This window comes from Silene latifolia, chromosome X (assembly GCF_048544455.1).
Source record: "Silene latifolia isolate original U9 population chromosome X, ASM4854445v1, whole genome shotgun sequence".
NCBI lineage: Eukaryota > Viridiplantae > Streptophyta > Magnoliopsida > Caryophyllales > Caryophyllaceae > Silene > Silene latifolia.
The window spans coordinates 337858625-337886431 of record NC_133537.1 but is presented as its reverse complement, the minus strand read 5'-3'; the positions used below and the strand labels follow the sequence as shown (position 1 = coordinate 337886431).

The window sequence follows — 27807 nt, the reverse complement described above, 5'->3', positions numbered from 1 at the left end:
GCGCATTGAATGACATTAACAAGGTCAAACCTGGTGTAAATGGTGTTCATGACCCAAATATTTACGATATTGTGCCAGTTTATGTACCAACGTCCCACAGCCTGTTTCATAAGATGCCTGTATGTACCGGACCTCATTTTTTTAGATATGGTTAAAAGCTACACAAGAAAAAGAAGAAATGGCAGATGCGCACCAAGTGTTCGATACAATGCCTGAACCAACCGGACAAGCTAATGTGATTAGGGTGAGTTCTATTAAGCTTCTCTCACTTTTGTTGACACAGAAAGTGATGTTTCTGTTCAAGTTAAGTCTAAGGGCATGTTACTATTCACCGTCTCACAAAAATGAGTGGCATTAGTGATTTCGGAGTGGCATTATGCCTTCCCTTTATATAAGGGTACCTGAATATCGATTATGATTATTTGGTATGGTATACGCTATCTGAACATGCAGTTCTAAAATCTTTCTTTACTGAAAGGTTTTTGAGTTGAACATCGAACTATAAACAGTTGGGAGAAATTGGAGTTTATATTAGACGTATTGGTCATTTGGTCTGCATGGACAGCCTTGTGAACACATTTCAACCGTCTTAAGTTATGAATTGTGTGTGATTATATGAGTACAAGTATGATGTCGGATCAATACAGATTATTTGACCCGGGAATCCTAGTAAATGATACTTCCGTGTGAAGGAAATCTCGGGTTAACATGGATTATTTGACCCTGGAATCCTATCAACATCATGTATACTTTGCTTAATACTTTTCTTCTGAATGTAAGTATTTATTAGTTGAATCTCATTCCGGTTCTGCAGATCATACAATGCAAAACATACTGAAAACATGTTCGGTAGAACTTAGTTTGTAAGTTTGCATATGATGCTTCCAATGGCAAAGCCTGGCTGTCAGGATAAGTGCGGAAATGTTACCATTCCATATCCCTTTGGTATGGGACCAAGTTGCTACTACACCGAATGGTATTCTATTACATGTGAGAATTTCACTCCGACTCTCTCCAAATTCGGCCTTCAAGTGCTCCAGATAGGCTTGGTGCCAACAAAAGTGCGAGTGGATATTCCATTTTCAGATAATGATGGATATATGTGGCCTCCGGACACTGAGGAATCAGTTTGCCTAACTGATCTCCCGTACCCTTTGAATGTCTACAGCGTGAATTTCACTCAGAATAACAGTACCGGTACTTGTAGCTATGTCTTCTTGGTAGATGGTAATTACTTGGACAGTCCTAACTTGTACCAGCTTCAATCTGTTTGGGATGGTACGCGTATACCAGTTGTACTGAACTGGGATTACGAATACCTCCCTGGTTCATCTTCCGACAATGACAAACCCAACTGCATTAGTTCTGAAGAAGATGGTACTTACACATGTGAATTTCCGTCAGCACAACGTTTAGGTGGGAATCCTTATCTGCCTAATGGATGCCAATGTAAGTTTGTTGAACCCTCGTCGGATTTAATACGTTTCAAATTTATGTGAAAGTTGTGTTTTTTCAGCTGTGCTTGCTCTGTTTGCAGATGTCGCAGATTGTGACGGGTGCAATGGCGATTGCGTTGTAAATGGAGATGATTTGACCCGAGCAACCTGCTTGCCTTTTCCCAAGTTCAAGAGTAGGGCGCACCTTGTTGGTGTTGTTAAAGGTGATTTGGCAATTATCCTATACATTATGTTCCTCAATTTATCTTCGATGTTGTATCAGCCACATATTAAACTCCCATCTAGGAACGGATGGTACAGAGTCTTGGTATCGCACTATCGCCTTCTCACATGCTCTTGTAGGGTTCATCATTTTAATGGACCCTGTACTGACTGTATGTTGCATGCGAGAGTTTGATGGGATGGTACCGAGACTCGGTATCATATCGTAATGCCATCTCATTTTGGTATGGAACCTCCATTGGTAAGATCTTTTGATTGAATGTTCTGATAGGAATTATGTATTAAGCATCCAGAATATAGACAAGCTTTTTCCTTGTATTCCCCTTATTGTTTGCCATCAACATCCTACAAACCGGTTTACTTACAGAAACACAAGCGCTAATACTCGACTCTACCTTCCAAACTCCCTGTTGCAAATTAAACTTTACGACAACAAAGTGAAGTTAGTGGTAACACGAGTTTCATCCCAATTACGACTGTTCCAGACTTCCTATAACTAAACCATTTTTACTCAATCTGTCCGATTTCGTTTGACAGGGCATCCAAAAAAACATGGTTTATGAAGTATGAAAAGGGAGATCATATTCTGGTAATTCTCTTTTCTTTGTTCTTCATTTCTTAAAATTCTATAGAGAAGAAATTGGGGAAAATGTCTTCCCTTAGTTTGAATTTGTGAAATTCTGAGAACGTTTGAAGTCTGGGATGCTGAAATTAGGGTTTAATAGGCTATGTGAATGTTGAAATCAATCAGCTTCCTTGTTTTATGGCCAAAAGCGTCATATTTTTAACATCTACAGTCGGCTGCGATTCTCAAACTCGACATGGTGTCAGAGTATCCGAACGATTATTTTCTGCAAAATTTTCAATTTTTTTGTCTAAAATGAAGTGTTACAGTTTCGTGTCGGACTCTTCAAGTGTCTGACACACGACACATGACCAAAGTGAAATGCTGAAATGTCAAGAGTAATGATCAAAGATCTAGTTGATATAGTTTCTTCTTCGTCGTTACATCTGTTTTGTCTTTCTATATCATGCGGTTCTGAATACCATTTAGAAAAATATCAGTAATATCTTCCTTCTGGAGCATATTGCTGGGTCAATCGTATTGGTCAACTGCTCAAGTGTGAACCCTGTCCAATATTTCCGTGCTTGTGTGTCGCGGAAGAAAATCTCGGGTTGACATGGATTGGTGTCTCTGAACAATACATGTCAATATTGGCTGCCTCATCCTTCTATTTTGTATCATTCACTATCATGAAGTTTGATTATTATAGTTCCGGTTTATGTCGATAAGGACCTAGTGTGGCGGAGCATAACTCAAGAAGTCAAGACTACTGAGAGAAAATGATATCCTGCATTTTGACGATTCCTGGTTTCTGATGGTAATAGATTAAAATGTCGTGTTCTAAGCTGGAAGAAACGTCTGTGCAGTCCAGAAGAAGAAAAGTAATCAGCTTTCGTCTCACTATTTTGGCTTCCTATTAATCTGTGATTTCCCAGTTTTGACTCTTCTCTGCTGTTATCGTTTCATTGTCAACATCGTGTATAGTTGGCTTAATACTTTTCTTCAGAATTTTATTATTAACTAGTTTGATCTCATTTCAGTTCTGCAGATACAATAATGCAAAACAATAACATCGAAAACATGATAGATAGAACTAGGTTAATAAGCTTGCATATGATGCTTCCGGTTACAGCAGTTATACTATTGCTATCAGGAGTAGTTGTTGATGCAGCTTGGCCGCCAATGATGGCAAAGCCTGGCTGTCGGGATAAGTGCGGGAATGTTACGATTCCATATCCCTTTGGGATGGAACCAAATTGTTACTACAATGATTGGTATTCTATTACATGCGACAATTTCACTCCGACCCTCTCCAAATTCGGCCTTCAAGTGCTCCAGATATACTTGGGTTCACAAGAAGTGCAAGTGTATTATCCATTTTCATTCAACTGCACCAGCGTAAATTCGACATGGACAAGTACCGACTTGAGCGGAAGTCCCTACACATTCTCCAATTATAACGTTTTTGCCCCCGTGCATTGCCCAGCTACTGCTTTCCCCAACGGCGGAGACAAACTAGTGGCTCAATGTGGCTCAGTCTGTAATTTGAAGGATAGCTATATGTCATCATTCGAGACCGTTGAACCAGTTTGCCTAACTTATCCCCCGTACCCTTTGAATGTTTACAGCGTGAATTTCACTCGGAATAGCTGCAGCTATGTCTTCCTGGTGGATCCTACTTATTTATACAACTTGGTCCATCGGTCGGAATTGTCCCAGCCTCAATCTGTTTGGTCCATCGGTCGGAATGGTACTCGTATACCAGTTACTCTGAACTGGGTTTACCAATTATCTTCTGACAATGTGAATCCCAACTGCATTTATGATGTGGATACTTATGATTACACATGTGAATGTCAGTCCCAAGGTTTCGGTGGGAATCCTTATCTGCCTAATGGATGCCAATGTAAGTTTGTTGAACCCTCTTCGTCGGATTTAATACATTTCAAATTTATGTCAAAGTTGTTTTTTCAGCCGTGTTTCCTCTGTTTGCAGATAACCCAGTATGTGACCGGCGGTGCAAAGGCAAATGCTGGGTAGATGGAGACGATTATAACGCTACAAGTTGCGAGGGTCTTGCCCTAATGAGGGCACTCACTGCTGGAAGACGTATAATTACTTCGGCAATTATACGCTACATTGTCGGAATTGGATCATTATTTTTTGTTTTTGTTGGTTACAGGATACGGCGTTTATTTAAAAGAAGGAAGGATAACAAACAAAGGGCTCATAATTTCAAGCTTAATGGTGGACTCTTGTTGCAACAACAAATTTCTTCTACAGAAGGTGTCGTAGATAAAGCTAAGCTTTTCACTGTTGACGAGTTAGAAGTAGCCACAAACCATTTCAATCAGAACCGAATACTCGGTCAAGGAGGTCAAGGTACAGTCTACAGAGGGATGTTAGCAGACGGGAAGATCATAGCTGTCAAGAAATCCAAGGTCGATAAAGCCCAACTCGCGCCATTCATAAACGAAGTGGTTATCCTATCTCAAATAAACCACAGGAATGTGGTTAAATTACTCGGATGTTGCTTGGAGACCGATGTACCCTTACTTGTGTATGAGTTCATTCCAAATGGAACTCTCTCTGAGCATATTCATAACCCAAGTGAAGATTTTCGCATTTCTTGGCAAATGCGTTTGCAAATTGCGTCAGAATCAGCTGGAGCAATTGCTTACCTTCATTCATCGTGCTCTGCCCCTATTTATCACAGAGATATCAAGTCGTCTAATATACTGCTAGATGAGAAATATCGAGCAAAGGTGTCTGATTTTGGGATTTCAAGAACCATTATGATTGACCAGACTCACCTGACTACTCAAGTGGCTGGCACATTTGGATACTTTGATCCAGAGTATTTCTTCTCAACCCAATTCACTGACAAAAGCGATGTTTACAGCTTTGGTGTAGTCCTTGTTGAGCTCTTGACTAGCCGAAGGCCTATATCTGCAGATGATCAATTCAAGGAATGGAGGAGTTTGTCTTCTGATTTTTTAAGTGTGATGGAAACTTCTCAGTTGTTGGATATATTAGATGGCCAAATCGTGGAGGAGGGGGAAATGGAGGAGTTCCTTACTGTCGCTAACCTCGCGAAAGAATGCTTGAACACGAGTGGGAAGCAACGACCTACAATGAAACAAGTCGCGACTGTCCTTGAGGGTCTTCGATCCGAAAATGGAGATTCTTCGACACAACCAACGTTCCCAGAATTGAACCAACTGAATGCTGATTTAACTGAGATAGAGATGGTTCCTTCTATCTCTAGCACGTTTTCTTCACGTCGTGACTACTTGTTCCTTGATACTGTGTAAGTTCTTTGAGCTCAGAGACCGTATGTTTTGGGAATTACTGCGCGTAGGCGTGTTGATTCTGAAACGTTAATTTTATGTGTATAATTAAATATACTCTGTATAACCATATATGGTATCATCATTTCTTAAATATACTCTGTATAACCATATATGGTATCATCATTTCTTATATTGTGAATATTTTTTTTTTTTGTGAATCAAATATTATGAATAAGTTCTGATGTTCTATAGAACTCCTGAAAATCTGATATTATGAATAAGTTTTACATGGTTAGATTCATGTTTTGCTGATTTAAATTGTGAATTGCCATTTTACGCTTACTGTTTGCTATCAGCATCCTACAAACCAATGTTTTACCAAAACACAAGCGCTTATACTCGACTCAACCTGCTAAACTCACTGTTGCGAATTAAACATACAACGCCAAAGTGAAATTAGTCAAGAAACAAAAACTCTCACTTTGAAAGTAACTGGAGGTTGGTCGAGTAACTCGAGTTCCGTCCCTTTTACGACTATTCCTGTAACTAGCCATCCCGTGTCCGACACCGTGTCCGACACTCGTTGGACACACGGCTAAATATGTTATAGTTTAGACGATGAATAAATTGTCAAAAGAGATTGATTAGAAGATTGGTTTGGGTGGGAAATGAGAAATAGTTATAGTTAAAGGTCAAATTTTACCTTCAATTACCTGAATTTAGTATCAAATACATACAAAAATAAAGTCATACGTTATTTATAACCATAACATATGTTTTTTTATTAAATTTAAATAGCGTGACCCGTGTCCTAAATTTCATGAGATGCCGTATCACATGTCCGTGTTGTGTCCGTGTCCGTGTCCGTTTTGGTGCAACTTAGCTGATGACAATAGCGTATTGAATGACATTAACAAGCTCAAACCTGGTGTAAATATTTACGATATTGCGCCGGCTTATGTACCAACGGCTCACAGCCTGTTTCATAATATGCCTGTATGTACCAGACTTCATTTTTTTAGAGATGGTTAAAGGGGCAAAAACTACACAAGAAAAAGAAGAAATGGCAGATGCGCACCAAGTGTTCGATACAATGCCTGAACCAACCGGACAAGCTAATAATGGTAATTTATACTCGGAATATCCTTATTTTCAGGTCACAATTAACCCTTCTCTTCCTTTTGTTGACACAGAAAGTGACGTTTCTGTTCATTAATCTATTCATCGTCTCACAAAAATGAGTGGCATTAGTGATTTCGGAGTGGCATTATGCCTTCCCTTTTATAAGGGTACCCTGAATATCGATTATGATTATTTAGTATGGTATACGCTATCTGAACCAATTTGTTTTTATCAGTTTGTTTTTGACCCTGGCATTTTGTTAGACGCATTGGTACACAGTTGGGAGAAATTTAACTGAGCGCAAATCTGCACTATAAAGAGGTACACAGTTGGGAGAAATTGGAGGTTAAATTAAACGCATTGGTTTCGATGGACAGCCTAGTAAACACATTTCAATCGTCTTCTTTTCTAATTTTGTCAATTGCCTACTTTCTATTGCGATTAAATACAGATTAATGTTCTGTTTTAAGTTATGACCTGTGTGAATATATGAGTACAAGTAGGATGTTGGATCGATACAGATTATTTGACCCCCTGGAATCATAGTAAGTGATACTTCCGTTTCTTGTTTTTCACCTACACCCCAGAGGATAAGGGTGATTTTAGGGGTGAGGAAGATAATGTACTGGGGAACTACTACTTAACCTTGTCGTCTCTTGGCATAGTGGTGTTTTCAGTAGGATAAACAAAAGTTCCATATTCCATACACACGTCTTTGATCTGGACATTTGAATGATGCAATGAGCAGATGGTTCAATTTCAAGTTCTTGTCTCTTGCTCAAAACAAGTTTGAAGGGCGAGTTGCAGGCTGGCTCTTCACACTCCCGTCCATCAGTACTCTCGATCTCTCAGGAAACAAGTTTTCCAGCTTTATACTGGAAGATAACTTCAACATCAGTAAGAACTTTAACAATGCAGTGATTGATGATATGGATACCGGTGAAAAGTTGCTTTCAGCTAAGAATATGGAGATTCAAATTTCGGATTTGCTAATGGGTAGAAATGAAGTGAGTTTTGCCTATATGCTACTTTCTCCGGTTGGCACTGAGTCATTGACCTGTCAGATAACCAGCTGAACGAAGATTTCCAGGGGCGTCTATTCGCTTTACACGGTTTGGAGTATCTAAACTTGTCCAGTTGTCCTTCAATCTTCTGGAGAGACAGATTCCTGTGGGTTTAGGAAAGATGTGGAATTTAAGGGGTCTAGACCTGTCCCATAATATTTCTGACCTTCAGGAACTCTCAGTGCTAAATTTGTCCTACAACTCGCTCTCGGGATTTGTTCAAGGAACTGGTGATTCCCCGGAACATTTACGGGTAATCCAGCACTATGCATTGAGATTTCCGCTGGTAAGTGTGAGCCACCAACTATTCCTTCATTGCCTGGAGCCCTGGAGACTCGTTTAAGGACGATTTGGATGGGGGCCCGATTTGTGTGTAGATATTGTGTAGCTGCTGCTGTAACTTGCTATGTTACCCTCATTGCTCTCTTTTGTTCACCTCGCTCGAGAAATGGAAAAAAAATGTAGGACCATTGTGTATAGAAAGTTAAAAGATTTCTTGTATATTTTACCCAGTTCTTGGCAACTTACTTGGTCCCTGACGGAGGTGGCAGATCTGTTTATTGAATGCTCTGATTCGACAAGATATGCATGAATTATGTATTGCACATGCAGACTAAAGAGGACAAAGAAGTCAATATGTGGTGGAGGAAATGGTATTCTGGTAATTCTTTCTTCCTTATTCTTCCTTTTTGTATATTCTGTCAAAAGAATTTGGATAAATGTCTTCATTCCCTTCATTTGAATTTGGACGTCAATTAAAACGGCGATGTGATATATTGCTGTAATTTGTGCCATTCTGTGACTGTGAGTCTGTGACTGTTTAAGATGGTTCTCCGTAGTTGTTGATAATCTTCAAATGTTTCTAGATTCTGGGATGTTGAATTCAGGCTTTATTGGCTATCTGAATGTTGAAACTTGAAATCAATCAACTTCCTTGTTTATGGCCAAAAGCGCCATATGTTTAACATCTTCAGCCGTCTGCGAGTTGTCAAACACGGCATGGTGTTAGAGTGTCTGAACGGTTATTTTCCGCTAAAATTTCAATGTTTTTGGCCTAAAATGAAGTGTTATAGTGTCCTGTCGGCACTTCAAGTGTCTGACACTCGACCCGTGACCAAAGTGAAATGTCAAGAGTAATATAGTTTAGAGTTATGGTCAAAGATCTAGTTGATATAGTTTTTTCGTCTTTGTTAGATCTGTTTTGTCTTTCTATATCATATGTTTCTGACTTCTGAATACCATTTAGAAAAATATCAGTAAGATCTTCCTTGTGGAGCATATTGCTGGGTCAATCGTATTGGTCAACTGCTCAAGTGTGAACCCTGTCAATTATTTCCGTGCTTGTATGTCGCAGAAGGAAATCTCGGGTTGACATGGACTGGTGTCTCTGAACAATACATGTCAATATTGGCTGCCTCATCCTTCTATTTTGTATCATTCACTATTTTGTGGTAACCAAGCTTGTGGTAACCAAGCTTCCTATTAATGTGTGATTTCCCACTGTTTTGACTCGTCTCTGCTGTTATCTTTTCACTGTCAACATCTTGTATAGTTGGCTTAATACTTTTCTTTAGAATTTGTTATTAACTAGTTGGATCTCATTTCAGTTCTGCAGATACAATAATGCAAAACAATAACATCGAAAACATGATAGATAGAACTAGGTTAATGAGCTTGCATATGATGCTTCCAGTTGCATCAGCTATACTATTGCTATCAGTAGTAGTTGTTGATGCAGCTTGGCCGCCAATGATGGCGAAGCCTGGCTGTCCAGATAAGTGCGGAAATGTTACGATTCCATATCCCTTTGGTATGAGACCAAATTGCTACTACAATGATTGGTATTCTATTACATGCAACAATTTCACTCCGACCCTCTCCAAATTCGGCCTTCAAGTGCTCCAGATATACTTGGGTTCACAAGAAGTGCGAGTGTATTATCCATTTTCATTCAACTGCAGCAGCGTAAATTCGACATGGACAAGTACCGACTTAAGCGGAAGTCCCTACACATTCTCCACTACTTACAACGTTTTTGCCCCAGTGCATTGCCCAGCTACTGCTTTCTTCGACGGTGGAGACAAACTTGTGGCTCAATGTGGCTCAGTTTGTAATTTGAAGGATAGCTATATGTCATCATTCGAGACCGTTGAACCAGTTTGCCTAACTGATCCGCCGTACCCTTTGAATGTTTACAGTGTGAATTTCACTCGGAATAGCAGTACCTGCAGCTATGTCTTCCTGGTGGATGGTAATTACTTATACGACCTACATTTGTCCCAGCCTCATTCTGTTTGGTCCATCGGTCGGAATGGTACTCGTATACCAGTTGCTCTGAACTGGGTTTACCAATTATCGTCTGACAATGTGAATCCCAACTGCATTTATGATGTGGATACTTATGATTACACATGTGAATGTCACTCCCAAGGTTTCGGAGGGAATCCTTATCTGCCTAATGGATGCCAATGTAAGTTTGTTGAACCCTCTTCGTCGGATTTAATACATTTCAAATTTATGTGAAAGTTGTTTTTTCAGCCGTGTTTCCTCTGTTTGCAGATAACCCAGAATGTGACGGGTGCAAAGGCGAATGCTGGGTAGATGAAGACGATTATAACACTATAGGATGCGAGGGTCTTGCCCTAAGGAGGGCACTCATTGCTGGAAGAAGTATAATTATTTCGGCAATTATACGCTACATTGTCGGAATTGGATCATTATTTTTTGTTTTTGTTGCTTACAGGCTACAGCGTTTATTTAAAAGAAGGAAGGAGAACAAACAAAGGGCTCATAATTTCAAGCTTAATGGTGGACTCTTGTTGCAACAACAAATTTCTTCTACAGAAGGCGTCGTAGAAAAAGCTAAGCTGTTCACTGTCGAGGAGTTAGAAGTAGCCACAAACCATTTCAATCAGAACCGAATACTCGGTCAAGGAGGTCAAGGTACGGTCTACAGAGGAATTTTAGCAGACGGGAGGATCATAGCTGTCAAGAAATCTAAGGTCGATAAAGCCCAACTCACGCCTTTCATAAACGAGGTGGTTATTCTATCTCAAATAAACCACAGGAATGTGGTTAAATTACTCGGATGTTGCTTGGAGACCGATGTACCCTTACTTGTGTACGAGTTCATTCCAAATGGAACTCTCTCTGAGCATATTCATAACCCAAGTGAAGATTTTCGCATTTCTTGGTCAATGCGTTTGCAAATTGCGTCAGAATCAGCTGGAGCAATTGCTTACTTACATTCATCGTGCTCTGCTCCGATCTATCACAGAGATATCAAGTCGTGTAATATACTACTAGATGAGAAATATCGAGCAAAGGTGTCTGATTTTGGGATTTCAAGAACCATTATGATTGACCAGACCCACCTGACTACTCAAGTGGCTGGCACATTTGGATACTTTGATCCAGAGTATTTCTTCTCAACCCAATTCACTGACAAGAGCGATGTTTACAGCTTTGGCGTAGTCCTTGTTGAGCTCTTGACTAGCCGAAGGCCTATATCTCCAGATGATCAATTCAAGGAATGGAGGAGTTTGTCTTTTGAATTTTTAAGTGTGATGGAAAATTCTCAATTGTTGGATATATTAGATGGCCAAATCGTGGAGGAGGGGAAAATGGAGGAGTTCCTTACTGTCGCTAACCTCGCGAAAGAATGCTTGAACACGAGTGGGAAGCAACGACCTACAATGAAACAAGTTGCGACTGTCCTTGAGGGTCTTAGATCCGAAAATGGAGATTCTTCGACACAACCAACGTTCCCAGAATTGAACCAAATGAATGCTGATTTAACCGAGATAGAGATGGTTCCTTCTATCTCGGGGACGTTTTCTTCACGTCGTGACTTCTCGTTCCTTGATACTGTGTAAGTTCTTTGAGCTCAGAGACCGTCTGTTTTGGGAATTACTGTGCGTAGGCGTGTTGATTATGAAACGTAAATTTTATGTGTAAAATAAAATAAATATACTCTGTATAATCATATATTGTGAAAAAGTTTGTTTTGAATCAAATATTGTGAACAAGTTTTGATGTTCTATATCTAAGTGTTTCTCTCCATGTCTTATATTGGAATGAATCGATATCATTCTTTGCGTCTGTAATAGGATGAACTAAAGCAAACTGTTCATTACATAGAACTCCTGCAAATATGACAAACCATCCTTCATAACGAGCCCTGGCATCACGACTATGGTGAAGTTTTATGTGTCCGTGACTGCATTTATAGCGCAATGACCAAGATCAAGCTACGACTATTCGACAACTAATTCCAATACTGGCTGAAACCAAAAATCTGATATTATGCATTATACCACCTTTGTTCCCATAAATGGCTTGAGTTTTACATGATTAGGTTAATGTTTCACTGGTTTAAACTGTGAATTGCCATTTTATGCTGCTAATTTTCTCGTCTTCCAGCAACCGTGTACCTGATTGCCTAAACTCTTCTCTATTAATCTCTTTTGGTGACATGTTTGACTCTTTACATTAAAGGCCGGGTTTGCGGCAATTGCATAAACTATGTATTGAGCATCCGGCATATAAAGGATAAACTTTTTTCTATAGCGGTTAATGAAGTCGGAGTAGGAATAGAGAGATGATATTCTGGTAGTTCTTTTCTTCCTTGTTCTTCATTTTTCTAAATTCTGTAAAAAAAAGTTGGGAAAAATGTCAGTTACAACGGCAGTTGCGATAGATTGCCGCAATTTGTGCAATTCTGTGAATTTTTAAGATTGTACTATGTTGTTGTTGATAATCTCCTTGTTCATGCCCAAAAGCCTCATATTTTTAACATTTACAGTTGGCTGAAAGTGTCTGAACGGTTATTTTCCGTGATGTTTTCAATTTTTGTTCTAAAATGAAGCCTTAAAATGTGAACCGTGTGCTTTAATAATTAATACCGTGATTGTGTGTCGCTGAAGGAAATTAATTCCCGTCTATGAACAATAAATGTCAATATTGGCTGTCTCATGCTTCTATTTTGTATCCTTTCATCTCACGAAGTTGATTATTATATGTTGATAAGGACCTAGTGTGGCGGAGCCTACAATCTCCCAAGAGTCCTGACTGAGAATGCTGCCCTGCAATTTGAAGCTGTAAGAAACTTCTGTGCAGCGCAGGCGAAGAAATGTAAGCAGTTTTCTTCCCACTATGTTGCCACTGTTTTGATTCTTCTCTGCTGTTATGTTTTGACTGTTAACATCATTTATTGTTTGCGAATACTTTTCTTCAGAATTTTATTATTTAGTTGAATCTCATTTCGGTTCTGCAGATACAATAATTCAAAACATCGAAAACATGCTTTATAGAACTCGGTTAATAAGCCTGCATATGATGCTTCCGGTTACAGCAGTTATACTATTGCTATCAGGAGTAGTTGTTGATGCAGCTTGGCCGCCAATGATGGCAAAGCCTGGCTGTCAGGATAAGTGCGGAAATGTTACGATTCCATATCCCTTTGGTATCGGACCAAATTGCTACTACACCGAATGGTATTCTATTACATGCGACAATTTCACTCCGACCCTCTCCAAATTCGGCCTTCAAGTGTTCCAGATAGCCTTGGGGTCAACAGAAGTGCGTGTGGATATTCCATTTTCATTTAACTGCAGCAGCGGAAATTCAACATGGACAAGTACCGACTTCAGTGGAAGTCCTTACACATTCTCCACTGAGAACTTTTTTGCCCCTGTGCATTGCCCCGCTACTGCTCTCTCCAATGGAGGAGACAGAGTAGTGGCTCAATGTGGCTCAGTCTGTGATTCGGCTGATAGCTATGCGGAACCAGTTTGCCTAACTTATCCCCCGTACCCTTTGAATGTTTACAGCGTGAATTTCACTCGGAATAGCAGTGCTTGCAGCTACGTCTTCTTGATAGACGGTAATTACTTAGACAACCTTAACTTGTCGCAGCCTCAATCTGTTTGGTCCATCGGGCAAGATGGTACGCGTATACCAGTTGTACTGAACTGGGTTTATGAATACCTCCCTGGTTTATCTTCCGACAATGCCAATCCCAACTGCGTTATTTATGAAGACGGTATTTACGATTACAAGTGTGCATGCCCGCCAGGAAAGGGTTTAGGTGGGAATCCTTATCTGCTTAACGGATGCCAACGTAAGTTAGTTGAACCCTCGTCGGATTTAATACGTTTCAAATTTATGTGAAAGTTGTTTTTTCAGCTGTGTTTGCTCTGTTTGCAGATATCCCAGAATGTGGCGGGTGCAAAGGCGAATGCTATGTAGATGGAGATGATTATACCCGAGTAATGTGCTTTCCTTCTACCAAGAGTCGGGCACGCTTTCTTGGAATTGTTATAGGTGATTTGGCCATTATACTAAGGTCCTGTTCTTTTCGACTTAATTTTAACTGAATTGGATCCTCTTATGAAACATGTTGTGCTGTTTTGCAGGCGTCACTGTCGGAATTGGATCATTATTTTTAGCTCTTGGTGGTTGTTGTCTACGGTGTTTTTTGAAAAGAAGGAAGGAAATCAAACAAAGAGCTCAAACCTTCAACCATAACGGTGGTTTGTTGCTGCAACAGCAAGTTTCTTCTACAGATGGTGTCGGAGAAGTAGCTACTATTCATTTAAATCAGAAGATAATAGTCGGCCAAGGAGGTCAAGGCAACGACCTACAATGAAACAAGTAGCGATTGTCCTTGAGGGTCTTAGATCCGAAAATGGAGATTCTTCGGCACAATAAATGTTCACAGAGTTTAACCAAATGAATGCTAATGTAACTGAAATAAAAATTGCACCTTCTAACTCAAGCAAGTTTTATTCAAGTCGTGACTACTCTTTAATTTCTTTGATACTGTGTAAGTTATTTGAGCTCAGAGACCGTCTGTTTTTAAGAATTATTGCGCACAGGAGTGTTATTCTGAAACGTTGTTTTTATATATTGTTACAGATTCTCATAATTTTTACCCAACATCCACGATTTAGCACTCACTTTTAATTCTTCTTCATTTTTATTTGACCGATGATGAGTTCACTCTCTAGTTCAATTTTTTTTTAAATCATTAATCCCTATTTATCCCTTATTCAAGATCATCCTCATTCCTAAATTAAATCAAGCCATTTGATCTAAGGGTATATTATAAATATTTCAAACATAATAATATTAATGGATCTAGCTCATCTAGATGACCGACCCCCCATTTTCAATTGATAGTTTTGTGTATGCATTTTATAAACACGTGTTTCGATCATTTTTTTTTAGAAAATTAGTTTGTTTGCCTTTCTAAAATCCTAATAATTTTCTCAATCTTAGTATTTTAATATTTCGCGCCTGATTCAAAAATTATTTATGTCAATGTTTTACTTGTAAGCTCAACTTTGTAGATCAAACTTCCATAAGATTTTTTGTATTTTTTTTTTTTTTTCATTTTTAATCATATATTAGTAGTAGTTCTATTTTCTATTTTTCCTTTTCGGTTTTATGTCCTTTTTTTTCTTTTTTTTTTCTGTCAAATTAACAACGAAGTATTTAACAAATTGATTATTTACTGATTGTTTTTATTAAGTAAATGTTATTTTTTATATCATTTTTAACTTAACAATAATATTTGTTAATATTAATCAAATTAATAATGTACAATTTACAACAGTGATAAATAACAAAATCATTTTTCTAAATGAAATGTTAGGATAGAATATGGTGGGTCTCTTGTATAAAAAAATAAAAATATGCATTTTAACCACAGGTTGATACATCAGCATTGTGGTGGTTTGTTTAATAAATAGGATCATTCTCTTTTCTTTGTTCTTCATTTTTTAAATTCAATAGAAAAGAAATTGTGAAATGTCTACCCTTAGCTTGAATTTGGACGGCAATTACAACGGCAATTGCGATATTTTTGCCGTAATTTTGCCACTCCGAGAATGTTTTAAGATTGTACTCCATGGTTGTTGAATCTTCAAATGTTTCTAGAGTCTGGGATGCTGCATTAGGGTTTTATGGACTATCTGAATGTAACGAAGATGTCTTAGTTTAGTGATTACGACGGAGGTATTGTGAACAATAGGACCAGGTTCGAATCCCCCCCGCCCCCTCCTCTATTGTAATGCGACTAAGTGCGCGTTTCGTTAAACAAAAAAAAAATCAAAAAAATAGACTATCTGAATGTTGAAATCAATCAACTTCCTTGTTTATGGCCAAAAGCGTCATATTTTTAACGTCTACAGTCGGCTGCGAGTGTCAAACACGACACGACATGTTAATATATTATTACCATCACAAACCAAAAATCTTCAAATTGCAGGACATCACTCTCGAGGTTGTAGGTTCCGCCACACTAGGTCGTTATCGACATAAACTCGGAATTATAATAATCAATTTCATGAGATAAAGGGATAGACAAATAGAAGGCATATGAACAGCTGACCCCATAAGATTGACCCAACATGATTGATTTCAACATAGCTGACCCGTTCAGACACTATACTCTTACACCATGTCGTGTCCTTGAACATACCATATTATACGTATTTTTGACCCATATTTTATCTCTTATTCAATCGGATTAATAACACAAGTTAATTTTATTTACGCATTTTGAAATTTAATACTCCGTAGCATATTAATGATCTAAAGCAAAATAAATGATACGGAGTATTTCATAACCATTCGCTGTTGGAAAAACATATGGCTTTAAGCAACCACCGACAAGTAGGAGAGGATATTAAAATCCTATTAGGTTCTCGTATCGGGTGTTTGATCGGTTATCAATTCCACTATTTAAAATCAGTTTCTCGGGTTCGGATTTATTTTGCCAAGTGTATTTTGGACGCCAACCATACTAGAATTGACGCACAACAATTACAATTGTCTGAATTTATCAAGTCCTAGTGATTGGTGATGACAATAGCCTGTTGAATGACATTAACGTCCCACAGCCTGTTTCATAAGGTGCCTGTATGTACCAGACTTCATTTTAGAGATGACTCAAGCGGCAAAAACTACACAAGAAAGTAAAGACGCGCACCAAGTGTTCGATACAATGCCTGAACCAACCGGACAAACTCGTTTGACAGGGCATCACAAAAATTCATGGTTAATGAAGTAAGTATCTGGAGTAGGAAAAGAGAGATGATAATATTCTGGTAAGTCTTTTCTTCCTCGTTCTTCACTTTTGTAAATTCTGTAAAAAGAATTTGGGAAAATGTCTTCCCTTTGCTTTTACTTGGACGTCAATTACAACGATATATTGCTGTAATTTGTGCCATTCTGTTAATGTTTAAAATTGTTCTCTGTAGTTGTTGATAATATCTTTAAATATCTCATATTTTTAATATCGACCGTGGCTGCGAGTCTCAAATACAACATGGTGTCAGAGTGTCTGAACCGTTAATTCCCGCAATTTCAAGGCCAGGGCAGACCACGACACCGGTCTCTTTGAGGGCTTTAAGTGGTGTTTATTATATTTTAACTCAATGGAGTTCGACTTCATGGTTAGAAGGTGAACTCTTTACCATTAGGGTCAATCCATGTTGGTACAATTAGGAAATATAATTAAAAAAACTTATGAAATACGTAAACTAAACCAAGTACTCATCCTAAAATAAAGTCAAAGTCAACGTCTAAGGAGAAAGTCATGTACCGTAGCAATTAGTGCCAAACCCCACATACAGCAACCCGCGGATCCTCTTACACGACATATTTATTTTTCATCTCTAATTTTGCTTCTCAACATATTTTGTAAGCCACACACGAGTCACATACTTACACTGATGTCCACCGTCAATAATAGTACTATATTATCCGCTTTATTTTGGCGTGTACTAAATTTGTGCTACTAGCTAACCAAGCTTCCTATGAATGTGTAAGTTTCCACTGTTTTGATTCTTATCTGTCGTTATGTATACTTTGGGTTAATACTTTTCTTCTGAATTTTAGTATTTATTACTTGAATCTCATTTTGGTTCTGCAGATACAATAATGCAAAACAATAACATCGAAAACATGATAGCTAGAAGTAGGTTAGTGAGGTTGCATATGATGCTTCCAGTTGCATCAGTTATACTATTGCTATCAGGAGTAGTTGTTGATGCAACTTGGCCGCCAATGATGGCAAAGCCTGGCTGTCGAGATAAGTGCGGAAATGTTACGATTCCATATCCCTTCGGTATGGGACGAAATTGCTACTACAATGATTGGTATTCTATTACATGCCACAATTTCACTCCGACCCTCTCCAAATTCGGCCTTCAAGTGCTCCATATACGCTTGGATCGAAAACAAGTGCGAGTGGAATATCCATTTTCATTCAACTGCAGCAGCGTAAATTCGACATGGACAAGTACCGACTTGAGCGGAAGTCCCTTCACATTCTCCACTCACAACGTTTTTGTCCCTGTGCATTGCCCAGCTACTGTTTTCTCCAACGGTGACAAACTAATGGCTCAATGTGGCTCAGTCTGTGATTTAAATGGTGGATATAAGCGGCCTTCGGATACCGAGGAATCAGTTTGCCTAACTTATCCCCCGTACCCTTTGAATGCTTACAACGTGAATTTCACTCGGAATAGCAGTACTTGCAGCTATGTCTTCCTGGTGGATGGTACTTATTTATACAACTTTAACTTGTCCCAGCCTCAATCTGTTTGGTCCATCGGTCGGAATGGTACTCGTATACCAGTTGCTCTGAACTGGGTTTACCAATTATCTTCTGACAATGTGAATCCCAACTGCGCTATTTATAGTTATGATGTGGGTACTTCTGATTACACCTGTGAATGTCAGTTAGCACAAGGTTTCGGTGGGAATCCTTATCTGCCTAATGGCTGCCAATGTAAGTTTGTTGAACCCTCTTCGTCGGATTTAATACATTTCAAATTTATGTGAAAGTTGTTTTTTCAGCCGTGTTTCCTCTGTTTGCAGATAACCCAGAATGTGACCGGAGGAGGTGCAAAGGTGAATGCTGGGTAGATGGAGACGATTATAACCATATAATATGCGGGGATCTTGCCCTATGGAGGGCAAAAATTGTTGGAAGTCTTATAATCATTTCAGCAATTATTCGCCTCATTGTCGGGATTGGATCATTATTTTTTGTTTTTGTTGGTTACAGGCTACGACGTTTATTTAAAAGAAGGAAGGAGAACAAACAAAGGGCTCATAATTTCAAGCTTAATGGTGGACTCTTGTTGCAACAACAAATTTCTTCTACAGAAGGCGTCGTAGAAAAAGCTAAGCTGTTCACTGTCGAGGAGTTAGAAGTAGCCACAAACCATTTCAATCAGAACCGAATACTCGGTCAAGGAGGTCAAGGTACGGTCTACAGAGGGATGTTAGCAGACGGGAGGATCATAGCTGTCAAGAAATCTAAGGTCGATAAAGCCCAACTCACGCCTTTCATAAACGAGGTGGTTATTCTATCTCAAATAAACCATAGGAATGTGGTTAAATTACTCGGATGTTGCTTGGAGACCGATGTACCCTTACTTGTGTATGAGTTCATCCCAAACGGAACTCTCGCTCAACATATTCATAACCCAAGTGAAAATTTTCGAATTTCTTGGCCAATGCGTTTGCAAATTGCGTCAGAATCAGCTGGAGCAATTGCTTACTTACATTCATCATGCTCTGCCCCTATCTATCACAGAGATATCAAGTCGTGTAATATACTACTAGATGAGAAATATCGAGCAAAGGTGTCTGATTTTGGGATTTCAAGAACCATTATGATTGACCAGACCCACCTGACTACTCAAGTGGCAGGCACATTTGGATACTTTGATCCAGAGTATTTCTTCTCAACCCAATTCACTGACAAGAGCGATGTTTACAGCTTTGGTGTAGTCCTTGTTGAGCTCTTGACTAGCCGAAGGCCTATATCTCCAGATGATCAATTCAAGGAATGGAGGAGTTTGTCTTTTGAGTTTTTAAGTGTGATGGAAAATTCTCAATTGTTGGATATATTAGATGGCCAAATCGTGGAGGAGGGGAAAATGGAGGAGTTCCTTACTGTCGCTAACCTCGCGAAAGAATGCTTGAACACGAGTGGGAAGCAACGACCTACAATGAAACAAGTCGCAACTGTCCTTGAGGGTCTTAGTTCCGAAAATGGAGATTCTTCGACACAACCAACGTTCCCAGAATTGAACCAAATGAATGCTGATTTAACTGAGATAGAGATGGTTCCTTCTATCTCTAGCACGTTTTCTTCACGTCTTGACTACTCGTTCCTTGAAACTGTGTAAGTTCTTTGAGCTCAGAGACCATCTGTTTTGGGAATTACTGCGCGTAGGCGCGTTGATTCTGAAACGTTAATTTTATTTTTATAATTAAATATACTCTGTATAACCATATATGGTATCATCAATTCGAATAATTTTTTTCTTTGAATCAAATATTATGAATAAGTTCTGATGTTCTATAGAACTCCTGAAAATTTTATTTTTATTGGTGTGTAAAGTAACGCTGGTCAAGAAGTGAATTGGAGGTAAAAACAAATTAGAAAAACACCAATTCACTTCTTGACCAGCCTTACTTTACACACCAATAGACTCCACATAAGGCCACCTATCACCACCGAATTGATAACGCCTAGAAAGCTTATACTCCCACCTTTCCAACGAGCCTAAAAACATCTCAAACCGATCTCGTTTGCTATCTCAAACATCGACTGAAAGTCACCCAATTGCAAAAGTTCAAGCTCAAGCCAAAATGTCGAGTTTAACAATTTTTTTTTTTTTATTAAATGTTGTGTTTCACAAACTTTTTTTTGTTTGGAAAAAAAAGGTTTTTTAAAAGTTGTGTTTGACAAAAAAACCCTAAATTTTATTAGCTCATTCACTTAAACATTAAACTTAAAAAATTAAAATATAACTCATAAACATTACATATAAACTCAGTTAAATTTAAGTTTTGACGACAAAAAATCAAAATATAACTTATAAACTTTAAAAAACTCTAGAAAAAATACACATAAGCGCTCAATAACAAATGAAGTATAAGGTATCCGTAATACATCCGATGTATGTTCAATTTCTCGTTTGCATTTTGAACTTTAACGTATTTGGCCCCAAAAGACTTAAAATGCCTTCTTCTTTCTTAATCATTCACCCGAAAATGACGCGACTCGCTTCCAACAAACCCGAAACAGACCCGTAAACCCGAAATAACTCGAAACAACCTGGACTAACCCGAATATTTTAGAAACCCGAAATGACCTGACCCGAACCCGACCCGTTGACCAGATTTGCCAGGTCTAAGTATAAGGTACCCGTAATACATCCGAATATCCAATGTATGTTCCTATTTCTCGTTTGAACTTATGCTATATTTGGCTATTTCTTTAGATTATTTTACTCTTTTTTGCGTGAGATGAGTGCAAGTTTGTAGATGTGGTGTCCGACTACTAATACTTCGGGGTTCTCTCTCATACTGTCATCACAACCCAAAAGCTACTACACCCTTCGTGTCGGTTAATTGTTATTTTTTGGTTTTGGCACATAATCAAAAAAAGATAAGGAGTCCAATTATAAGAGCACAAGTAAACCAAATCGAGTATAAAAGATAAAATTACTCATCAAATGCAATACAAAAATAGAAAGGACAACAATTAACCAAACAAGACCCCCAAAATAAAATAGAGGGAGTACAATTTTTTGGTAGGTTTGGGGTGTCCTACGAGTCTAGGGACACCAGATCTCACAAGGTACTAATGAGTGATGACAATAGCGTATTGAATGACATTAACAAGGTCAAAGCTGGTGTAAATGGTGTTCATGACCCAATAATTTACGATATTGTGCCGGATTATGCTCACAGCCTGTTTCATAAGATGCCTGTATGTACCAGACCTCATTTTAGAGATGGTTCAAGCGGCAAAAACTACACAAAAAAATGAAGAAATGGCAAACGCGCACCAAGTGTTCGATACAATGCCTGAACCAACCGGACAAGCTAATTATGGTAATTTATACTGTGAATATCCTTATTTTCAGGTCACAATTAAGCCCTCTCTTCCTTTTGTTGACACAGACAGTGATGTTTCTGTTCAAGTTAAGTCTAAGGGCATGTTATTATTCACCGTCTCACAAAAATGAGTGGCATTAGTAATTTCGGAGTGGCATTATGCCTTCCCTTTTACAAGGGTACCCTGAATATCGATTCTGTGATTATTTGGTATGGTATACGCTATCTGAACCAATTTGTTTCTATCGGTTTGTTTTTTGACCCTGGCATTTTATTGAGTTGAAATTTTAACTGAGCGCAAATCTGCACTATAAAGAGGTACACAGTTGGGAGATATTTTCGTGGTAATAGATAAAATTAGACGCATTGATTTGGATGGACAGCCTAGTGAGCACATTTCAATCGTCTTCTTTTCTAATTTTGTCAATTTGCTACTTTCTAGTGCGATTAAATACAGATTAATGTTCTGTTTTAAGTTATGACCTGTGTGAATATATTAGGAGTTAGGACGGTGTCTATTTTATTTCGATAACTCAATACATATGCCTTAAGGCCACCACTATTGTTCACATTCCACTATAAATATACATCACAAATTTTCGACCGTGTGTTCAAGTATATAAACAGTTCAAAATTATCGAAATCATTGGAACCGTAGTAATAAATTGAATAGACCTCTATTTAGTTTGAATAGGTTATTTTTCGCAAAATTTTCAATTTTTTTGTCTGCAATGAAGTGACAAAGTGTCGTGTCGTGTCGTGTTGGACGCTTAAAATGTCTGACCACGCGACCAAAGTGAAATATCGGCGTAAGATAATTAACAGTAATTGATCTACTTAATCTAGCTGATATCGTTTCTCCATCCTTGTCACACCTGTTTGTCTTTCTACCATTTACAAAAGTATCACTAGGATCTTTCTTCTAGAGCAAATTGATGGGTCAGCTGTTTATGTGTGAACCTGTGCTTGAATTGCTTGATTGTGAGTCGCTGCAAGAATTCTCGGGTTGTCATCGATTGGTGTCTCTGAACAATACATGTCAATATTGGCTGTCTCATCTCATGCTTCTATTTTGTATCATTTGATCTCTCATGAAGTTTGATTATTATAGTTCCGGGTTTATGTGGATAAGGACCCAGTGTGGCGGAGCCTACAACCTCTCAAGAGTCCTTACAGAGAATGATCTCCTGCAATTTGAAGATTTTTGGTTTCTGATGGTAATATATCAACATGTTATGTTTGAAGCTGGAAGAAACTTCTCCTGCAGCGCAGCCGCGCAGGCGAAGAAAAGTATTCATTTTTCTTCTCACTAATTTTGTTTGGAGTACTTAATTTCAAATTCGCGCTGCTAGCTAAACAAGCTTCCTATCAAGGTGCAAGTTCCCACTGTTTTGACTCTTCTCTGCTGTAATGTTTTGACTGTTAACATCAATGTATACTTTTCTTCAAAATTTTATTATTTAGTTGAATTTCATTTCGATTCTGCAGATACAATGCAAAATAACATCGAAAACATGCATATGATGCTTCCGGTTGCAGGCCTTGCAGCTGTCATAATATTGCTATCAGTAGTAGTTGTTGATGCTGCAGCTTTGCCATCATTGGCAAAGCCTGGTTGTCGAGATAAGTGCGGGAATGTTACTATTCCATATCCCTTTGGTATGGGACCAAGCTGCTACTACAACGAATGGTATTCAATTACATGCGATAATTCCACTCCGACCATCTCCAAATTCGGCCTTCAAGTGCTCCAGATAGCCTTGAGTCCAACAGAAGTGCTAGTGGATTCTCCATTTTCATTTAACTGCAGCAGCGGAAATTCAACATGGACAAGTACCGACTTCAGTGGAAGTCCTTACACATTCTCCACTGACAACGCTTTTGCCCCCGTTCATTGCCCAGCTACTACTCTCTCCAATGGCGGAGACAAAGTAGTGGCTCAATGTGGCTCAGTCTGTGATTTGAACGATGGATATATATGGCCTTCGGACCCCGAGGAATCAGTTTGCCTAACTAATCCCCCGTACCCTTTGAATGTTTACAGCGTAAATTTCACTCGGAATAGCAATACTACTTGCAGCTATGTCTTCTTGGTGCAGGGTGATTACGTGAAAAATTACCTGCTGGATAGTGATTACTCGGGTAACTTTCAGTTGCCCGAGATTCAGAAATCTGTTGAGTCCATTGGTCAGAATGGTACTCGAATACCAGTTCTACTAGACTGGAATTACGAATACCTCTCTGGTTCATCTTCCGAAAATGGCAATCCCTACTGTTATCCTTTTGGACAGACTTACACATGTGAATGTCCATCAGGTTTCGGTGGGAATCCTTATCTGCCTAGTGGATGCCAACGTAAGTTCGTTAAAATATCGTTGGATATAATAATATGTTTTAAACTTCATTGGAGGTTGTTTTTTTCAGCTGTGTTTGCTCTGTTTGCAGATGTCCCAGAATGTGACCGCTGCAAAGGCCAGTGCTTTATAGGTGGAGTTTATTATACCCAAGTAACCTGCCTTCCTCCTATCAAGAGTAGGGCACACCTTCTTGGAGTTGTTATAGGTAATTTTCGAGCAATAATGCTAAAATCATTCTTCTCGACTTAATTTCAGCTCATTTTCGATAAAGGCCATTTATTTTTGTTTAGTTTCTCAATTCGTTCAGTTCAGTTCTGGTCACAAAATTTTCATTTCAAAAGAATACGGCCTAAATGTTACGACATAGTATCTTACTTACTTGGCAGACATCTGTTCATCAAAGAGAAGATTGTGCACGGAATTTCTCGTACAAATTTTGTGTGAAATTCTCTGTTCCATATACCTTTGCTAAAACTTGCTGTGATGTTTTGCAGGACTCACTGTCGGATTTGGATTATTATTTTTAGTCTTTGCTGGTTATTGGATATGGCGTTTATTGAAAAGAAGGAAGGAGAACAAACAAAGGGCGCAAAACTTCAAGCGTAATGGTGGATTGTTGTTGCAACAGCAAGTTTCTTCAACGGAAGGTGTCGTAGAGAAAGCTAAGGTTTTCACTGTCAGCGAGTTGGAAGTAGCCACTGACCATTTCAATCAGAACAGAATACTCGGCCAAGGAGGTCAAGGTACGGTCTACAAAGGGATGCTGACAGACGGGAAAATCATAGCTGTCAAGAAATCTAAAAAGGTCGATGAAACCCAACTCGCTCCATTCATAAACGAGGTGGTCATCCTATCTCAAATTAACCACAGGAATGTGGTTAAATTACTCGGATGTTGCTTGGAGACTGACGTACCATTACTTGTGTACGAGTTCATCCCAAACGGAACTCTCTCTGAGCATATTCATAACCCAAGTGAAGATTTTCGCATTTCTTGGCCAATGCGTTTACAGATTGCGTCAGAATCAGCTGGAGCAATTGCGTACCTTCATTCATCATGCTCTGCTCCGATCTATCACAGAGATATCAAGTCCGCTAATATACTTCTAGATGAGAAATATCGAGCAAAGGTGTCCGATTTTGGGACTTCAAGGACCATTATGATTGATCAGACTCACTTGACAACTCAAGTGGCAGGCACATTTGGATACTTGGATCCCGAGTACTTCCAATCAAACCAATTCACGGATAAGAGTGATGTTTACAGCTTTGGCGTAGTTCTTGTTGAGCTATTGACTAGTCGAAGGCCCATATCGCCAGATGAATTCAAGGAATGGAGGAGTTTGGCGACTCAGTTTTTACATTTGATGGAGAATTCTCAAGTGTTGGATATATTGGATGCCCAAATATTGAAGGAAGGCAAAATGGAAGAGTTCCTTGCTGTCGCCAACCTCGCCAAAGAATGCTTGAACATGAGTGGAAAACAACGACCTTCAATGAAACAAGTCGCGACTGTCCTTGAGGGTCTTAGATCTGAAAATGGAGATTCTTCGACACAACAAACGTTCCCAGAATTGATCCAAATGAATGCAGATGTAACTGAGATAGAACTTGCACCTTCTTACTCAAACACGTTTTCTTCACTTCTTGACGATACTGTATAATTGTTTGAGCTCAGAGACCGCCTGTTTTAAGACTTGCTGCACGTACGAGTGTTGATTCTGAAACGTTATTTTTATGTGTGAATATATATGGTGAATGTACCAATATAATTCTTCATCTCTTATACTGTGAATCAGTGAATGTACCAATATAATTCTTTGCCTGTATAATATTAATAATATGATGAACTAAAGCAAATTGTTCATTAAACAGAAATCTTGAAAATATGGGAAACCATGCTTCACACAACTGTTGCGAAGATTTGGGTGTCGATGACTGCATTTATCGCGTAATGACCAAGATCAAGCAACGACAACTAATTCCAATACTAAGGTTAGAATGGAAATCTGGTGGCATTTTGTTATTTTAGGTGAAATTCTTTTATAGTCCGAGTGGAAGGATACTGAACGCTCATATTGAAGGACGATGAATTTTCGCAATATGGAAAAACACATACTCGTAGATATTAGTACTCTGAAAAATTTATACGCATGGCCAGGGTCACCTCATGAGTTCACGATGACTTTTTGCCGTATCAGGTCATGTTTATTTATGTACCGGTTTTATAACCACGTGGCCAGGGTCATCTTATGAGTTACACTATTCGATTTGAGCTCAAATAAGAATTAATAAATCAATTTTTACGAATATCCGATTTTCCATAGACTGTTTGTGAAGTATCATTGGCCTCAAATGTGTCATTTGTTGTTTCACAAAATTTTAGGGGCTGCTTTGCCTGATTCGAGAAACTGTCCGTATAAATTATGGACATGTCTGTTTTGGGATCCTAAAATCCCGAAAACCGAAACACTTCAATTTGAGTCGTTCGTGAAGCCGTATCGGATCTTAATTTTATTCTCCCGGTCTTTTTTACCTCGTGTCCGGGGTCATTTTAGAAGTTATCTTATTCGATTTCAACCCAAATAACAAATATTAAACCATTTTTGACAACTATCCGATTTCCGCCCAAGACTAGTTGATTGCATACCGGCTCCATTAAATGTCCTCTGCTTCACCTCAATTTTTTCATGGTCCATTTATCTAACTCTAGGAACCATCCCTGTGATTAACAAACATTTTTGTTCCGAGACCCTAAAATTTCGAAAACCGTGTATTATACACTTCAATTTGAGCCGTTCGGGAGGCCGTATCGGATCATAACTTTTTTTCTCCTGATTTTTTTACCTCGTGTCCGGGGTCGTTTCAGGATTTATCCTATTCGATTTCAGCCCCAATTAACAAGTATTAAACCATTTTTGACAACTATCTGATTTCCGCCCATAACTGGTTGATCGCATTACGACTCCATCAAAAGTCCTCTGTTACACCTTAAAATTTTGTGGCCGCTTTGCCTGACACTATGAACCATCCCTGTGACTTACAAACATTTTTGTTTCGGGACCCTAAAATCTCGATTGTATTATTCACTTCAATTTGAGTTGTTCGGGAGTCCGTATCAGAACAGTTTTTTTTCTCCCGTTATTTTTTACCTTGTGTCCGGGGTCGCTTCAAGTGTTATCCTATTTGATTTCTGCCTCAAATAACAAGTATTAAACAACCTTTGACAACTTTTGACAACAAGTATTAAACAAACCGCTTTATCTGACTCTAGGAACTATCCCTGTGAATTACAAACATTTTTGTTTCGGGACGCTAAAATCCCGAAAACCGTGTATCATACATTTCAATTTGAGCTCTTCGGCAGACCGTATCGGATCATAAGTTTTTTTCTCCCGGATTTTTTACCTCGTCTCTGGGGTTATTTCAGGAGTTATTCTATTCGATTTAGCCTCAAATAACAAGTATTAAACAATTTTTAAAAACTATCCGATTTCCGCCCAAGACTGGTTACCGGCTCCATTAAATGTCCTCTGTTATACCTCAATTTTTTCGTGGCTGCTTTATCTCAATCTAGGAAACATCCATCTGATTTAAAGACATTTTTGTTCCGGGTCCTAAAATCTTGAAAACCGTGTATTATACACTTTAATATGAGTTGTTCGGGAAGCCGTATCGGATCATAATTTTTTTCTCCCCGTATTGTTTAACTCGTGTTCGGGATCGCTTCAGGAGTTATCCTATTTGATTTCAGCCCCAAATAACAAGTATTAAAAAACTTTTGACAACTGTCGAT

The 27807-nt window shown here is 38.7% G+C and overlaps 5 protein-coding genes across 5 annotated transcripts; all 5 read left to right on the top strand.

Moving 5' to 3' along the window:
* Positions 1-265: 265 nt before the first annotated feature.
* On the top strand, positions 266-12835 carry LOC141620996 (uncharacterized). Its single transcript, XM_074437726.1, has 8 exons — positions 266-1449; positions 1538-1660; positions 2217-3125; positions 3285-4150; positions 4240-5554; positions 9331-10193; positions 10283-11594; positions 12753-12835. The coding sequence occupies exons 4-8, from the start codon at positions 3301-3303 to the stop codon at positions 12757-12759; spliced, it is 4347 nt and encodes a 1448-aa protein (XP_074293827.1). The 5' UTR covers positions 266-1449; positions 1538-1660; positions 2217-3125; positions 3285-3300; the 3' UTR covers positions 12760-12835.
* On the top strand, positions 888-3164 carry LOC141620997 (wall-associated receptor kinase 5-like). Its single transcript, XM_074437727.1, has 4 exons — positions 888-1449; positions 1538-1751; positions 2217-2268; positions 3069-3164. The coding sequence occupies exons 1-4, from the start codon at positions 888-890 to the stop codon at positions 3162-3164; spliced, it is 924 nt and encodes a 307-aa protein (XP_074293828.1).
* Positions 12777-14469, top strand: LOC141619217 (wall-associated receptor kinase-like 6). Its single transcript, XM_074436247.1, has 4 exons — positions 12777-12856; positions 12999-13844; positions 13931-14047; positions 14140-14469. Exons 2-4 carry the CDS (start codon positions 13025-13027, stop codon positions 14370-14372), a joined length of 1170 nt encoding a protein of 389 aa, XP_074292348.1. The 5' UTR covers positions 12777-12856; positions 12999-13024; the 3' UTR covers positions 14373-14469.
* A 3097-nt stretch (positions 14470-17566) lies between these two features.
* On the top strand, positions 17567-20044 carry LOC141619215 (wall-associated receptor kinase-like 22). Its single transcript, XM_074436245.1, has 2 exons — positions 17567-18524; positions 18614-20044. The coding sequence occupies exons 1-2, from the start codon at positions 17672-17674 to the stop codon at positions 19933-19935; spliced, it is 2175 nt and encodes a 724-aa protein (XP_074292346.1). The 5' UTR covers positions 17567-17671; the 3' UTR covers positions 19936-20044.
* Positions 20045-21416: 1372 nt separating this feature from the next.
* LOC141619216 (putative wall-associated receptor kinase-like 16) lies at positions 21417-25846 on the top strand. Its single transcript, XM_074436246.1, has 4 exons — positions 21417-24010; positions 24101-24217; positions 24507-25750; positions 25811-25846. Exons 1-3 carry the CDS (start codon positions 23149-23151, stop codon positions 25673-25675), a joined length of 2148 nt encoding a protein of 715 aa, XP_074292347.1. The 5' UTR covers positions 21417-23148; the 3' UTR covers positions 25676-25750; positions 25811-25846.
* The last annotated feature ends 1961 nt before the right edge of the window (positions 25847-27807 follow it).

What these genes read in the sequence shown, in the direction of transcription:
- LOC141620997 (XM_074437727.1), top strand. Translation starts at nt 888, where the DNA reads ATGGCAAAGCCTGGCTGTCAGGATAAGTGCGGAAATGTTACCATTCCA. An exon ending in TCTGCCTAATGGATGCCAAT is followed by an intron (nt 1,450 to 1,537) that starts GTAAGTTTGTTG and finishes CTCTGTTTGCAG; the next exon opens with ATGTCGCAGATTGTGACGGG. An exon ending in AAAAGGGAGATCATATTCTG is followed by an intron (nt 2,269 to 3,068) that starts GTAATTCTCTTT and finishes TGATGGTAATAG; the next exon opens with ATTAAAATGTCGTGTTCTAA.
- LOC141620996 (XM_074437726.1), top strand. Translation starts at nt 3,301, where the DNA reads ATGCAAAACAATAACATCGAAAACATGATAGATAGAACTAGGTTAATA. An exon ending in TCTGCCTAATGGATGCCAAT is followed by an intron (nt 4,151 to 4,239) that starts GTAAGTTTGTTG and finishes CTCTGTTTGCAG; the next exon opens with ATAACCCAGTATGTGACCGG. An exon ending in TACTTGTTCCTTGATACTGT is followed by an intron (nt 5,555 to 9,330) that starts GTAAGTTCTTTG and finishes ATCTCATTTCAG; the next exon opens with TTCTGCAGATACAATAATGC.
- LOC141619217 (XM_074436247.1), top strand. Translation starts at nt 13,025, where the DNA reads ATGCTTTATAGAACTCGGTTAATAAGCCTGCATATGATGCTTCCGGTT. An exon ending in TCTGCTTAACGGATGCCAAC is followed by an intron (nt 13,845 to 13,930) that starts GTAAGTTAGTTG and finishes CTCTGTTTGCAG; the next exon opens with ATATCCCAGAATGTGGCGGG. An exon ending in CTTTCTTGGAATTGTTATAG is followed by an intron (nt 14,048 to 14,139) that starts GTGATTTGGCCA and finishes GCTGTTTTGCAG; the next exon opens with GCGTCACTGTCGGAATTGGA.
- LOC141619215 (XM_074436245.1), top strand. Translation starts at nt 17,672, where the DNA reads ATGCAAAACAATAACATCGAAAACATGATAGCTAGAAGTAGGTTAGTG. An exon ending in TCTGCCTAATGGCTGCCAAT is followed by an intron (nt 18,525 to 18,613) that starts GTAAGTTTGTTG and finishes CTCTGTTTGCAG; the next exon opens with ATAACCCAGAATGTGACCGG.
- LOC141619216 (XM_074436246.1), top strand. Translation starts at nt 23,149, where the DNA reads ATGCAAAATAACATCGAAAACATGCATATGATGCTTCCGGTTGCAGGC. An exon ending in TCTGCCTAGTGGATGCCAAC is followed by an intron (nt 24,011 to 24,100) that starts GTAAGTTCGTTA and finishes CTCTGTTTGCAG; the next exon opens with ATGTCCCAGAATGTGACCGC. An exon ending in CCTTCTTGGAGTTGTTATAG is followed by an intron (nt 24,218 to 24,506) that starts GTAATTTTCGAG and finishes GATGTTTTGCAG; the next exon opens with GACTCACTGTCGGATTTGGA.